At 41.4% G+C, this 15,680-nt stretch overlaps 1 protein-coding gene across 2 annotated transcripts in view; it reads left to right on the plus strand.

Moving 5' to 3' along the window:
* Positions 1-15,680, plus strand: part of LOC138303678 (alpha-2-macroglobulin-like protein 1) — a 400,879-nt gene that overhangs the window by 313,918 nt on the left and 71,281 nt on the right. For both annotated transcript variants that reach the window (XM_069243004.1, XM_069243005.1), the window contains exons 32-33: positions 7,212-7,302; positions 8,755-8,823. In XM_069243004.1, the coding sequence (XP_069099105.1) occupies positions 7,212-7,302; positions 8,755-8,823 (160 nt within the window). The remainder of the gene's footprint in view (positions 1-7,211; positions 7,303-8,754; positions 8,824-15,680) is intronic.

A 15,680-nucleotide genomic window follows, 5' to 3' on the forward strand; every position in this document is an offset into this window, starting at 1 on the left:
TCCTGCACAGATGTAGGGATGACATCATGTCCATTCTGTAATAAGAAATCACCAGTAGGTTCACTGCTACAGGGTAGAGAGTTGCAAGTTGCAGCACAAATATTGGTACTTAGGGAAAAATCCTTTCCAAGGTTATTTGTACTACCTGTAAACTCTGAGAGCCTCATCCAGCAGTAACTGGGTAGTTTGACTCTAGCTGTGTAGCCTTTTCTACCACCAGTTCTATATGTGAGTTCGGTACCAAATTAAGACCCTGATTTAGATATTGGAGGATGGGTTGCTCTGTCAAAACAGCGACAGATATCCCCTCCACCGAAATCTAAATCCCATTATTCCCTGTGTGATTTAGATTTCAGGAGATGGGATATCCATCACCATTGTGACAGATTAACCTATTCACCAATATCTAAATCAGGCCCTAAGTCATACTACCTCTTCACACCCCTGCTTCCCCTCCACTGTAGAACGAAAAGCAACACTATTGTATTCCCTTCTTTGTCTGTGTTGACATTTGAGAGCAACCATCCAATTCTGCAAGTCCTGCTATTCATGTTTCCCCAGATTAGGAATTAGAGATGAAGCCCCTAACACTGACCTAGCTGGAATCCAGTCATTGGAGAATGGACCCACAATTCTGTCTAAAAGTTGTGACTAATGTCCTGATGGAATGGTCCTCACCAAGACATTAATTTATGTGATTCAGTTGACAAAAGAGATTGGAGCTGTTCCTTACAGTATCTGTCTCCTGGAAACATTCGCACAGCCTAGAATTTTCTCGTTGCCCCAAATCCATCAGGCAACAGCACAACAGAAGTACATTAACTTTGCACCAGAGTAGGGTTCCACTTTCCCCTTTTCCTGAATGCACCTAATTAGCAATCACCACCACCTTTTTAGAAGAATGAATGTGGTAGAGTCATTAATTCAGATTTTTACCAGCATGGAGTGGTGACTTCCCTCCCATATGGGCTAGCTCCCTTTGTCTGATCCATGTCCATACTGATCCACATTAAATTTAAGATCAGTACAGTTCCTTTGCTTAGACAGCTGCCCTTTATTCCCACATGAAACCTCATTTAGGTGATGATATATTTTGATGAAACATTTCATTTGGCATAGTCTGTACTTTTGACAGACCTCGTATATCTTTGGGACATGTAACCTTGACTTGACTGCCTTCAGGACCGAAAGCAATGGTCTTTGTACAATTTACTTTAGTCATACTGCATAGGTACGGATGCTGACTAGCAACTCAAGGTAGGACTGCTGGAGATTAAGCTGACCATAGCTCTAAAGATCAGACCTGATTCCTGAAGACAAATAGGTAGTGCCGTTCTTACATATGGACAACAAAAGTCAGCTAGCCCGCTGTTGCACTATTGGAAGTACGCAGGAGAACAGGTAAACAATTTCAGCTTAGGAAATAGCTCATGAGTCTGGGATACTGCATGCCGTTCTGGACTGCACTCATCTGTCCTGGATACGTTGCAGTCTTGGTAGAACAATGCCCTAAGCCACTTAGGATGCATCAAAAGCATTACTTCATTGCCCCCGAGCCTTCCGCTCCATGCCTTCCACATTCTCCGGCCAGCCCACTTACGTTCAGTGCTCAAAGCCCAACGTGTCAAGTTGAATCATTCGCTCTATCTTGCTTGCTCGTTTGCCCTTTGATTTATTCAAAACTAGAGTGTGATCCACCTCATTAATGCATTCATATCTCTACCTCCAGGTGCCTCCTCTGGCACCCTGAAGGATGAGGGAGGCTTTTCCTGATATGTGAATCAAACCAGAACAATGAAAAGAATCTTCTATTGTTTCACCACTACAGCAAACACAGTGGGGGGGGTCAGTCAAACATATGCTGTGCGCCTTACTACTCAAGCATGGCTTGCTACCAAGTGAGAGACATAATCGGAGCTATTCACAAAGGTAACTGGCACCTATGAGTAAAAGGGTTGTTAAATAATTAAATGATAAAATACTTTATTTTTAGATATTTGTAACAATAAATTGTTAATTTATATTTTAACTATTTTAAATAGTTATATTTAATGTAATTTTATTTCCTACGGGCTTTTGTTTTAAGTCCCTACCTCCATTAATTTCTATTGGAGGGTGTTGCAGTACCTGTGGTAGCTCATATATGGAGCTGGACTGTCTCCAGCTCTAAGCTGCATTAATTTACTATTGTTGTCAGTCCCTTTTTGGCTTTGGTAACTTTAGAAGCGCAGTTTGTGAATACCAGTGGGCTTGCTCCTATGTGTGTGGGTGCATGTCGCTCGCTAAACTCCTCCCATTCAGTAGTAAGCTTGCCCCTTTTTTCAGCCACACCCCGGGTCCCTCCTATGTTTCCTACTAACTAGTAAACTTACATGTGTGAGGATCTCCTGATGGAAAAGATAGGTGAGGTGGAGATTTGCACTCAAGTTTGTGAATGGCATTTTGTAATACTTTAGTAGTAGTATTGTACTACTGCTAAATGTACTTTATAATGCAGTTTGTGAGTAGGCAACACGCATTTTTGTATTGCCTCGCAATATGCACCTTCCTTCGGACAATGGGGGCGACTGAGTTTTGCCTCTTCCATAACCCACATTGCTTTGAGATCTGGATACAAAGGTCAGGCTCCTGTCATCTTTACATAGTGCTCCCTTACACACAAGTTCTCTAAGAATTGTTCACAAAATTCAAATGGACATCTTTGAATCGAAATTCTCGCTCTGAATGTGCATAACTTAAAATAGATATGATAGGGCTTGTTTCCTTTGTTGCGGAGAGCAAACAATTTCAGACAATCCTCTGTTCTCCATTGTTGGATCTTCATTGATAGTCATAAATGTTAGGATGATTCCTTGTAGTTTGTAGGGCACTAACAATACTTTAGGTCCATAGATACGCAATATTCTGAAACGTCAGGCATTACTGCTGCAGAAGACCACCCTTTTGAGTTTGTCAAAAGCTTATCAAAGGCAGCATTTTCTGAATGTTTTAAGATGTTTTAGATTACTAAAAGACAAAATCCTGTACCAAAACTACATTACAACACCTTGAAACTCATCCTTATCCATAGACACATGACAAAACAAGCATGACCAAGAATGAGGAGGCCTAGTACATCTTAATATTAGCAGAGATATAATGCATTCTGACCCCTTAAGGCTCCAGACGTTTCTGTGCCCTATGATGCCCAGCCCTGGCACTTTATTTAGAAAGTCAGGGCTTTAGTCTGGCTTGGGATAATGGGATCTTGGAATACCTTTGAGTGTTTTTACTTACTCTCATTTTTCTGAAGGTTTTCTGTTGGAAAGTTACTTTTTATAATTCACTCTATGTATGTCATCCCAAAGAAGCTTTTTGCCATTTTCCCTTACATTTTCTGACTTTTTGAGAAGTACCTATTTTCTGTGATAATAGAAGGCTGTTACAGGCCATCACCAAATGTGTTTATTCTGTCTCTGGATTTTCCTTCCACTGCTACCTGTTAAATTTGTTCCACAATGTCCACATCTGCTCTGAAAGAGTAGAATGTCACCAGGTGGAGCGGAAATTGGAGGATCACAGGTCCAGGGAAGCCAGAAAGAAATGTGAAAAGGCTCCCTGGGAATGATTTGCTTCCATTGCAACAGTATTCTCCTTCTCAAAGAACTCTTGCAGACAGAGATGCAAGGAAAAGAAGTGTATCAAGGAAAAAAGAAGATACCATCATTCCTGGCATTCCTGGCATTGGCATGCTCATGTTCGTTGATCACCTTGAGATCAAAATCCATCCCAATGTCAAAGCATCAGGGTCATTTGGCATCAAGTAAATCTTGAACATCAAGACGTTCAAGATCTCATCGCCCAAAATTTCTGACACACTTGTTGCAAAATCATTGCATTATATAAAATAACAATATTTGGCATCACATACACTGTTATCGAGACACTCAATGTCAACATGTTCTTCAGATACAGACACAATGATGCAGACAAACAAACTAGAACTCATTCATGCAGGAGCCCCAGTGTATCTACCGTCTTTAGGGTTAATCATTCCATCAGAAGGTTCCATTGAAAGTTCATTGGATACCTCCCATTCTGGATCGAAGATATGTTTTGGTGTTACTGATATAGCAATAACTCCCTCTCCTCAACATTCATCTATGCCATCACAGATTACATCTGCAGCGGTGCCTCCTACTCCTCTTTCAGGTGACAACCTTAGATCAGCTTCCTCGTAAACAGACTTTAAAGGGGTCTCTGTCTGTGTTTCCTTTGAAGCCTAATAGAGGCTCAGATGATGGGGGTTCCTCCTCTTTGTATATGTGAACTTCTTTGAGAGGATAAGTTTCTGCACTGCTATGTGTCTCCTGCTCTTCTGACTGCAGCTGTGCTCTTTTCACTTCTAGTCAGACTCATGTGAAACATGCTACATGGAACTGAGAGCCTGAATAATAAAAAACAACGCGCAAACATAGAAGGCACAAGAAGAGACAAATTGCACCGATGCAAAGCACAGACAGAATGTGTGCATTGATGCACAGCAGTAATTGCATGTGTTAACACATTAAAGGCAGACCAATTGCCTTTGACAATTCACGTTTTAGAATTGTCTAAGAGTTCTTAAGGTGTTTGCCTTATGCATTCCTTACCATCAGTTGAGTGCTAATAATCTCATTCCTCAGTTGAGCAAGTAGTGATCCATCAAACACGTCTCTGAAAACTAAGTTTTAGGTTCACCGAATTATGCTACAGTATTATAATGGTTCCAGGAGTGATGCACCGCCTTAGCATTCCAGGGTAATGTTACAGATTTATGCTGGCCTGTTGGAGTCACGTCATAGTGTAACCTCAGGTTTCTTGAGCCACCCCTTATTCCAAATACTTGCAATGATGTTGTCACTGTCTGACTTCAGAATGCAAAACTGATGTTGTAGTCTGATCTCAGGATCCTAGAATGATTCTTTAATTAGACTTTTTTTGTCCTCATATGCCACCAGACACAACAGGTGCCCATTGACCATCTGCTGATTTGATAGCCAGGGGGTTGCGATATGTAGGCTGATATGTGCTCCAGAAGGGGGAAGGATGAGCCTCCTCTCACTCTATCTCGTACATGCCTATCGAGCTCAATCACAGAACCGAAAGGAGTCATGGTTATTCTTTCTCCATCTGACATACCGTGCCCAACACTCAGCCACCTTCCCATTCTTTTACAGCTCCAATCCACTGAGGTCAACCATTTGGAGAGAGTAGGCGTAGTGGGACTAAACCAGTTCAAGTAGATCTCCCTCTGAGCCAGCAGGATTAAGTAAAGAAAGTAGTGCCTTCCACCCAGGTAGTGTACCCTGGACAGGCTGATCTTCTATTCCAAATAGGATCAGAGAAGGGGTCAGCATTGCCCTTAAATGACTCCTTAGAACAGGTTCTGCACTCCCTCCCAGATGCTCTTCAAGCCGGCCATAAAGCAAACATATGAATATCGTCTGCCTGTTCCTCCCCATACCAATTACAGCAGGGTGGCGGACCTGCGGTGAACCCTCCTCGCCCTCAAGGAGTTAGATATATCCTGTGCCAGGTGAAAATATGATCCTTCCTAAGTGGGGTGGCTTTCACTGTAGAGTATAATAGTCCTAAAAAGGAGTAACAAATATACAGATGTTCCTCTACTGGCTGGTATCCACCCCAGGAATGGATAGGAACGCTGCACCGTTCCTCATCGGCCCTCACAAGCTCCCAATACCAAGTAGAAATCTCTTTTTTCAATGGTCTGGGATTCAGTGCCCTTTTCTCCATCTCCTGGCACCCACCAGTCCATCTTTTCCCTGAGCTCCATGAGGTCAACTGCATATACTTATGACAGGACGGGGTACCCCCTGTTCCTGCCCTTAACTGTTCCCATGAAATACCAGCTGCACCACCCCTTAGCTGGCCCTATCAATTAATACCTGCTCTAATTGGTGGCGCCCTCAAATGTCCAACAAAAATGGAGTACCTGGGGAGTTCCATACTTGTGCGAACTTCGAGCAATAGTCAACTGAAAGGATTTTCCTTATGCATTACCATACTTCCGAAAATGCCTGCAGCACTTTCAGCCAAACCTTCTTCAACTACTTCTGGTCCCCAAACGTATACAAAAAAAACATCCTGCGCGATCACGTTCAACACACCTATGTATGTTCTACCTCTGCTGGACTCATCAGGGTCCCCAATAACATTTTGCCATTCCTAAATTGAAAGGAAAAATAATACAAGTAAACATCCAGGAGTGCTGGGCCACCCTTTACCAACTTATTTCTCAACTTCTTCCAGCTCAATCTTGGATACTTAGAAGCCCAAATGAAACTCCTGATCCACCCCTGTATCTTATCCAAACAACTGCTCGGTAAAGACAAAGGGATATTATCCAACAAGAAAGTCAATTTAGGGAGAATCATCATTTTCACGAAAATGTCTCTACCATAAAGAGTTAATGGAAGGCGCCCCCACCTTGACAGTAAAACCTCAATCACCTTTCTTACCCTCTTCAGTTCAGGCTTTTTGAGTCGTTTCCCAAACTCAGGTCTGGTTTCCTCTGGAAAGTGATGTCATAGTCTGGCTCCCAGGTCTTAGTTTTGCACCTGAATTGATGTCTTAGAGTTAGGTTAGTTTCCTGAGTTGGTTTCATGGTCTGGAGCCGGTTCCTGAAATAGTAATTTTGGTGTGACAGGGGTTCCCGGAGTGAGTCATTGTCTATCATCAGTTTCCTGCTGAGTCGTATGTGAGGTTTCTGCACTGTTAAAGTATGATTTTGCAGTCGTGAAGTACTCTCATGCATGCAAATCAATTATTTCTAGCAAAGACTGTTAACACGGACATGGCCTCTGGTACCCCAAGCACTGCACTTGCTATCGCTGGCCACTACCTCTGGGACGACAGCGAGAGGAACAGAAGGAATAGAAACTACACAGGACTCTGAACACCCGTAAAGAAAATCCCCTTCTTTGTCCCTTTCTAGCACCTCCAAGGCTATTTAGAATTAGAGGGAGTGACAAATGGTCAATATTATGATGTCATCAAGCGTCAAAGCACGCTTAATGTTATGACTTCTGGTGAGAAAGGCCAGTGATGTCACTGTGTGTCAGGTTTCTAACAGTGATGTCTCAGCAATCATTGGAAAATGAGAGTGGAAAGTGTCAGAGTTTAGGAGGTTGTTTTGAAATGAAGCTGAACCTATTTGCTTTCCCTCACAGCTACAATGGCTCCCGGCATGAAACAAACATGGTGTTGATTGAGATTCAAATGCCATCTGGTTTCTCCCCCCCAGGAATGGTGAAAGATCAGGTAAGAGGCTTCAAGACTCTGCATAAAGTATTTTGGGTACTGCAGAGCCCAGTGCATGGACGTCTAATACATTATGGTCTCATAAGGGATCACCAGAAATTGAATCATCTGAGTCTGAATCTCCTAATCTCAATTATATATAAATAGGGTATCCCGTGGTTAAATCTATAGTAGGTGATTAAATCCATTAAAAGGGAAACAGTCCTCATCAGTGCGTACTGATACTGATAAACACCTGCACAACCACCAACTAAAATAACATTAAAAAAATTAGGAGGTGGGAGACAGTGAGGTATTTTTCTTTCGTTTTGCAGGGGCCAATTTACTATAACTTTGAACAAAGACTGATCCAAGCATATTCTGCTTGTGAGTTGTTGTTTACGCATGTCCCTAAAATATTGTTTCTTCTTTCTTTTGTTTCAGACAGTTTTGGGTGCTTGGTTCACACTTGCAGGGCTTAGAACTGTGTTTTAGGTCTGATCTAATTATTTTATACACCGTAGGGAATCTTGAAACATTAAAAATACTATTTGATTTTTGCATTGTTTGATTATTTCATTGATTGGTTAAATGGCTGTCTCATTAGAATCTTGGACAATATATACTATCCCATTTACCCCCAGACCCTTCAATACTTCAGCCGCCTTTTTTAACAAGTCAGTATTGATAGCAGGTCACCTGCTAAACACCCCGAGCTTTAAACATTCAGTGCAAGGTGCAAGGTGTACTGAAAGGTTCCTGCATATGAGTTAGTGATACAAATACGATGCAAGACTTTGCACATAAAAAACAAAATTCATAGCTGCATGGTATATCATTGTTATGTACAGTATGATACCTTCAGCTAATCCTGCATTTTTAACCCAGCTGCAGTTTGTTTGAGAGGTTTTGAGCCGATAGTTAACAAAGTTAACACAACAATTTCCACTCCCAGCACACAACGTGGCGTAAGTAGTGGGCAGGACTGATTTAAAGTGAAACATTTGCCATAGACACACTTGGCAGCTGGCTTCAAACCCCACTTGTTTCTGCAATGTTCACTACAGCAGAACCAACAACTCTTTAAATAAAACTGTACCTGAGCATACGTTCATCAAGAATTATATGACTCTGCATACCCTGTCAGCATTAACTATATACAGTTCCTGACAGCAGCCTGGCATTGGTACAGCTCTGACATCTAGTGGTCATTCAGACTATGGCATTATGGGAGAGAGGAGTATGTGTATTCTTTAGTTATAAAGAGTGTGAAATTCAGAGAAACCTTGCACTGACGCCCATCGCAAGCTATGGTAACCTGTGCTGCAGTACAGACCAGCAGTGGCCAATCAGGGTATAATACTGAGTCACAATGTTCTAGAAGGATCTGCTACTTCAGCACATGGTCTCAATATATCCTTTGAAACAAATGCCAATAAAATAATCTTTGAACATTTCTTGTCTCATCCACAGCTTATGGGGAATGGATTTGTGAAACGAGTAGAAACGTCCATCAACTCCGTCACCATCTACCTACTGAAAGTGAGTCAAATTATGCTGCGAGAGCAGGTGTGTAATGGCATCTGTAGCAGTGGGCAGAGGAGTTCCGTTAAGCTGCCTCATTTTTACCAGTATAAGTTCACAAATTCCTCCCAGGTTTGGACTCCTTCTCAAACAGTGACATAGGAAGTGCCCCAATTCTGTTAAAAAAGAGCCCACATTAAGCACCTGTGGGGTTTTAATTCATGTAATGTCTCAGGGCCTAATTCACTAAGGCTTTTTAGCTACTCACATAATCCGAGTGTAACACTCTTTAGTAAATTTACACTTGCATTTTGTGAAATGCCAAAAAGTAGTAAACTTACTCTAAAATGTGAATTACTCAAAACTGTAAGTTACCTTTGTGAATCAGGTCCATAGTCTATCTCAGTGGTTCCCGACCTAATTTGTCAATATTTGTTAGTATTTTTTAATTTTCTAGGCTCTCGCGGACCCCCTGAGAAGGCTTTGCAGACCCCCAGGGGTCCCTGGACCTCAGGTTGGGAACCACTGGTCTATCTGATTGAGCACAGGCTATGCCTGCGTATATGTTGATCTAATTCCTTTGTTTCTTTACTGGATCACTGATCCAGAAGCATTCCAGGGTGCCCAATCAGATGTTATCTGATTTGGCCATAATACTGAAACTTCCTCCTTAGTGGACACATGTCAGTGGTTCACTTAAATTCTGATGGAGCAAGCTTCAGTTGGGAAGAACAAATTACTTACCTACCAAGATTCCTTATCACTCTCCCACCTCCTCTCATGAGATTGAATATATTTAGCTTTTCTAGTGTTACTATGAGTTAGCTCTGTCCTCTGGATGTGTAACCTCTATGGGGGTGTATAATATACCGAATGAAACCAACATCACCACCTCCTCTGGGACCTTTCACTCCATTGACATTACCTCTGGCTCCACGTGGCCTACTTGGTGCCGACAACTTGCTATTGTTGAAAATGTTTTCATATCCAGTCTCAAACCTGAGATGAGGTTCATATAATTAATGTGCTGCCTCTGAATCAGCAATCAGAAAAAATCTTGAGAGTGGCAACAACATTTTCTTTTTTTTTTGTTTGCATATTTTCTAATATTGTCATTTTTTAGGTCCTTTTACTGAATGCCTTCATATTCATATTAGACCAGAAATTCACTGCGCAATCTGACCCAAGTGTATGCTCTTCCGATAATCTGTTGCCGCCGTTTCAACCATTCATTCTCTCTCTTTGTCCACATGTTTGCACAATCTCTACAGCAACATTCTCTCCACTGTTTTCTTTCTGCCAAGTTCCCCTTCATTTCTCATTATGATTTACCCACTCTAAGATGGCTGAACTTTTATGCAAGCAACCCATTCCAGGATCGCCAATGGGGTCCCTTAGTTACCTTAGGAAGAAGGATAGTAATCCTTACTATCCTTCGTCCTTTGTCTACATATACACAGACCTGCCAACAATTTAGAAGAGTAAAGAGGGAGATATTTTTACAAAATAATTGGGATAATGTATTTCTCCCATTGACTTCAACTGAAGGAGAAGCAATTTCAGGCGGGATACAGCCAAAGTAAAGACATTTTTTACTTAAAAAATAGGGAGTCTCTTGCCTGAATCGGGTGTGTTGGCATGTATGCATACACAACCTTTCAGCACCTCAGCCTTCTTGCTCCGGTGAGAGCTGTTGGGCTGATCCGCCACAACAAGACTGCCTGCCTAGTAAGCACAACCTCATTAGGGTCTTCAGGGTTTATTTTCCCTGTTGCAGTTTGTGCCTTCTCCTATTGCCTTACTCACAGTGTGCCTCTCCCTATTCTCTAGTTTCTCCTACTTGCTCATTATTTTCCGCGACAACAGACACCCACCTTGATGATTTTTCTCCCAGTGCAGCTATGACCATGCATCTGTAAATGACAAAAGTCAATGCCTATTATATTCTTTCACATTTTCTTCTCTACCATGCCCTGATTTCAGCTCGCCCTATTTTCCAGGCTCGCTTCAGGCTCCCCGGCGCACAACATACATACAACAATGAAACACGTCTCACTGTTACTCGTGCAGTTTTTTCACAGTTTCAGTGAGCTATTTTCCTTCCTTCCTTCTCCCTCCCTTTTCATTTTATGCTGACTCCCTACCCATAATTTCTTTTCTTTTCTATTACAGTGTGCATTGTGACTTGAGTAAGTGTGTAGCACACACCCTTTTTCCTCCTTCCATGTGAATGTTGCTCTTTATTTCTCTAATCATTTATCCTTTTTCTATCCTTAGTCAGCGTTCTCTTGGGTGCCATATTTAATTGAGTCCTGATGATAATTCTGTATTTCTAATAGGATATAAACGTTGTTGACTTGCATGCAGCCCTACTCTAATGCCTATTATAATTAATGGGGCTTGCTGTTCTGTACTACATTGATACACACTTTGATCACAATTATCATATGTGTATCACACTATAAACATCACTGAGCACGTGTGGTACTGTTAGCGCGTCCAGTCCTTATAAATTACTTGTACTTGAACACGCTGGAGGTCGGTGAACCTTTTAACCGAGTTGGGTTCCCCTCATCCTAAAACAGTCAGATCACTCGAACCAATAATCAATAACCACTATAATCAATACCCAATACTCAATTTATAGATCAAACAATACATTAAGAAATCAATAACAATCAGTATTTTGACACACCATGACCTTTCAGTCATGAATAACCACACCAGTTTATTAGAAGTTAATTAGTTTATTTCCCTATATTAACAAAGCTAGCACAATGTATATAAGTCTCAAAACTAAATGATATATGTATACGAACATTACTAGCTGTCCATAGCGGCGGAAGAAAAGCAACCTACACAAAATCTGGATTACAATGCACTCGGTTATAGCAATGCAAATCACTAATATAAGCAATTGAATTTGGCTAATTGCATACATCGGTCAGCATAACAAGATTTCAATTTAGCATGGTGCATCAGATGAATACCTCGACTAACCTCTAATTAGCATTGGCATGTGGGGCTTCATGCAAAACGATTTTAGCCAACACAAATTTAGAAAACCTCTAGCTTGGGCCCTATCAAAATAAGCAGTTGGTACCTAGGAAGGAAAACACAATGCATAATACAATTATTCTTTCATAATTACCAAATACAATCAGCATTCAAGAAAAATCTTCGTCCTTCAGGAACCGGTTCGATCAGCATGGGGCAGATTTCAAAGGGGGCAGGGTTAAGGCAAGTTTCCTTGCAGCAGCAAGGAAAATGGTGTAAAAGTTACTGCATGGACTAGACGGGGCAAAATTAAAGTTAAAGGGGGTCATTCTGACTCCCGCCGGCCGCGGTAACCGCAGGGCCGGCGGGAGCCGCCAGAATACAGCTGCGCGGTTAGAAGACCGCCGCGGTTATTCTGAGTTTCCCGCTGGGCGGGTGGGCGACCGCCAGAAGGCCGCCCGCCCGCCCAGTGAGAAACCCCCTTCCACGAGGATGCCGGCTCCGAATGGAGCCGGCGGAGTGGAAAGGGTGCGAAGGGTGCAGTTGCACCCGTCGCGATTTTCAGTGTCTGCATAGCAGACACTGAAAATCTTGGTGGGGCCCTGTTACAGGGGCCCCTGCAGTGCCCATACCATTGGCATGGGCACTGCAGGGGCCCCCAGGGGCCCCACGACACCCCTTACCGCCATCCTGTTCCTGGCGGCCAAAACCGCCAGGAACAGGATGGCGGTAAGGGGGTCGGAATCCCCATGGCGGCGCAGCAAGCTGCGCCGCCGTGGAGGATTCCCCAGGGCAGCGGGGAACCGGCGGTACATCGCCGGTTTCCTGTTTCTGACCGCGGCTGTACCGCCGCGGTCAGAATGCCCAGGAATGCACCGCCAGCCTGTTGGCGGTGCATCCGCGGTCCCCGGCCCTGGCGGATTTTACCGCCAGGGTCGGAATGACCCCCAAAGTCTTTAGGGTGAGAATTCTTAAAGTCTCTTTCTCTGCGACAGAGAAAAGGTATCAAAGGGCTCGTTCCAAAATGGCTTCTTGAATCTTGCTTCAAAATGGCATCAACGAAAATGGCTGACTTCTCTTTGTCCGGTGGGTTTAAGTAAGAAACATTCCAAATACTTCAGGGTCTTCCATTGGAGGGTTCATAGGGTGGCTTCAATTTGACCAATGAATAGTGTCTTTCTCCTAGTACTCATTTATGCATAAGGTGTCCTTGGAGCCTTGGAACACAAGTTGCAACAAAGTTTTGCCAATTAATTTTATCTTAGTGCCTTTATTGTCTGCACCTGCAGAAACTGACCTTTGCTTCAAAGAGGATGATACCAGCCCAGCACGAAACCTTGAGATAAGTGTATTAGTCATCTCTACTGGAAAAATACAGCCTTAAAGTAAAATAATATGTCTTTGTTTATACAAGTGAAAACCACACAGTTAGATTCGAGACCAGGCAACTAGGCCAAACCCTCTGCTAAATTTAAGCTAAGCATAAAACAGTCTCAACAAGAAAATCATAGAATACATTTGCAATTATGACGGATTACTACATTTGTCAATTCTTCATGATTAATTAAGCCCATTTATAATAATGGCGAATTAGCCCGTGGGCACAATTTCCCACGTACGTTATTTTTCTTTTGCTAAAATCACAGTACCTTATACGATTTTGTTACATGATATATGAATATATGTTAGTCTTTCTTTTTCTGCGTCATCAATCCCTCCTCTGATGACTAATTATGTCATCACTTCAAATCTTCCACCACAAATTTTATTCCATTAAACTTCTGTTTTAGTAATTTGGCACTTCAGTCAATTCCCTCTTCCTTTTTGTTCCCTTTGATTTTCTCTGTATATTTCTACTATTTGTTTTTGTTCTTTCTCTTCCCTTCTCCTCTTTCTTCTTGATTTCAATATTTTGATAGCGTTCCATATTCCCAAATACCTAATAAGCAGATCAATATTATTACTATTCCTTTTACTATTTTCAATAATAGCCCGTTCCAAATGTTGCTGAGCCAATTTCCCACAGAAGCAAATCCTTTTCCAACCTTTTCCATACTCCTGGTTCTTTCAATTCTTTCAAATCTGCACTCTCTTTAGTTAAATTTGTAAGCATTTTTCTAATTTGCCCACTGTTGTCTGGAATATAAGAACAACAGTGACGTGCACTAAGCATTTTGCAAACACCTCCATTCTTTGCTAAAAGAATGTCTAAAGCAAGCCGATCTGCAGCAAGTTCAGCATCAATCAGGATCATGGCTCCTGAAAATTTTGTCAGCATGTTATTCACAATAGTAGACAACTTATGTATTTTGATTCAATTCAATATGACTCCTACTGAAGGAATCAACGCTCCAAATATGTCTCCTACCACACCAGAAACTGTCTCCCTCTTCTGAATACGACGTAATTTAGACATCTTTGGAAATTTCTTTAAGTCGTATAGTTGATAAATCTTTGGAAATACTATTCCCAAATAACATCTCCCATACCATCCTTTTGGAAGACGATAATAGGCATTGAGGCCACAAATATAGTATACCCCTGGAGTAGCTGGATCTAGGCCATTTAGCATGAGCGTCCATTTAGCCTGAAACAAAAACGCGTGTTTACATTCACTAGTTCCCACAAAAATTGTGTCATAATATGATTTAGGTCTATATATACAAAGCTTTCCTACGTGTATTGCATTTAAAGCTAATTTCCCTTGTGTCTTTATTGCGGCAAAAGCATAGTTATCTACAGATGTCCTTTTGTGTAATTCCCTTTCTAATTTCTCCTTCACCACTTTCCTTCTGTCTTCAGTGTGATCTAAAAAGCTTTTCTCTACAGGTGCAAGCAAGCATGTAAGGTTCTCTCTATAAGCTTGTGCTGTGGAAAAAGGTGATAATGGTTCGAAGAAACCCCTAACTATTTTTATATAATAATCTCTTGCTACTTTACTTAAGTACTCTATTATGGGGATATATGAAAACATGACATCATGATTGGAATAGAAGTATTGAATAGACTCCTGGCCATAAAACCTGGTTAGTAACAAACTACATGAAATTCCATACGTGAGAGGCATGCTATGATACGTCACTCCTTCTATTACTAAGGTAGGTATTTGTGTGCACACATAACAATCTTTCGCATCCATTGTCTCAACAGACTCATTCAGCAAGTGATAGAAAACATTTGAAGATAATTCTTTGTCGTGCAAATATTTCTCGACTTGTTTGAGTTTCTGCAGAGGAGTTAATTCAGTAGTAGGTTTAGAAGTAGAAGCATCTTTCGCGACTCTTTCATTCTCTCCATGCATTCCAAGAACTATTGCTATAATTATTAGTACACTTACAGTTATTAGATCTATACACATGTATTTACAACATTTCATTTTGTGTCCTTTTGTAATGTAGCCTGTCATGATCTATATAGAATCAGAAAGTTGAAGACACTTTATCAAATCAAATTTGCGGATATATATATATATATATATATATATGAAAGAAAAGATGTCCTGATCTGCGTGTTACGGCGCACTTAATTCTCCGGTGGTGCTGGTTTGAGGCAGGACAACCATATTTTCAAAAAACAAGATTCTCTTTCTGTTTTAGCAAGAGAAAACCGCACTCTGTCGTTGTGCCAAAAATACCTTAACTTATATATAAAGCTGAACGAGTTCAATGTTCATACGGTTTTCTTTAGCAGCTTAGTCTCTTATCAGTTTAGCAGCTTTGTCTCAAGATCGGTTTCAAAGTCAATCAAGTTACCAATGTCTTATCCGGTTCAATAGTCAATCAGGTTGTCAATGTCTTTTTCGGTAATGTCCATGCAATTTTCATTTCTCAAGTACCAAAGTGTTGTTCTGCCTCTTCGTTTTCAAGACTGAGAGATAG

Source organism: Pleurodeles waltl, chromosome 7 (assembly GCF_031143425.1).
Source record: "Pleurodeles waltl isolate 20211129_DDA chromosome 7, aPleWal1.hap1.20221129, whole genome shotgun sequence".
NCBI lineage: Eukaryota > Metazoa > Chordata > Amphibia > Caudata > Salamandridae > Pleurodeles > Pleurodeles waltl.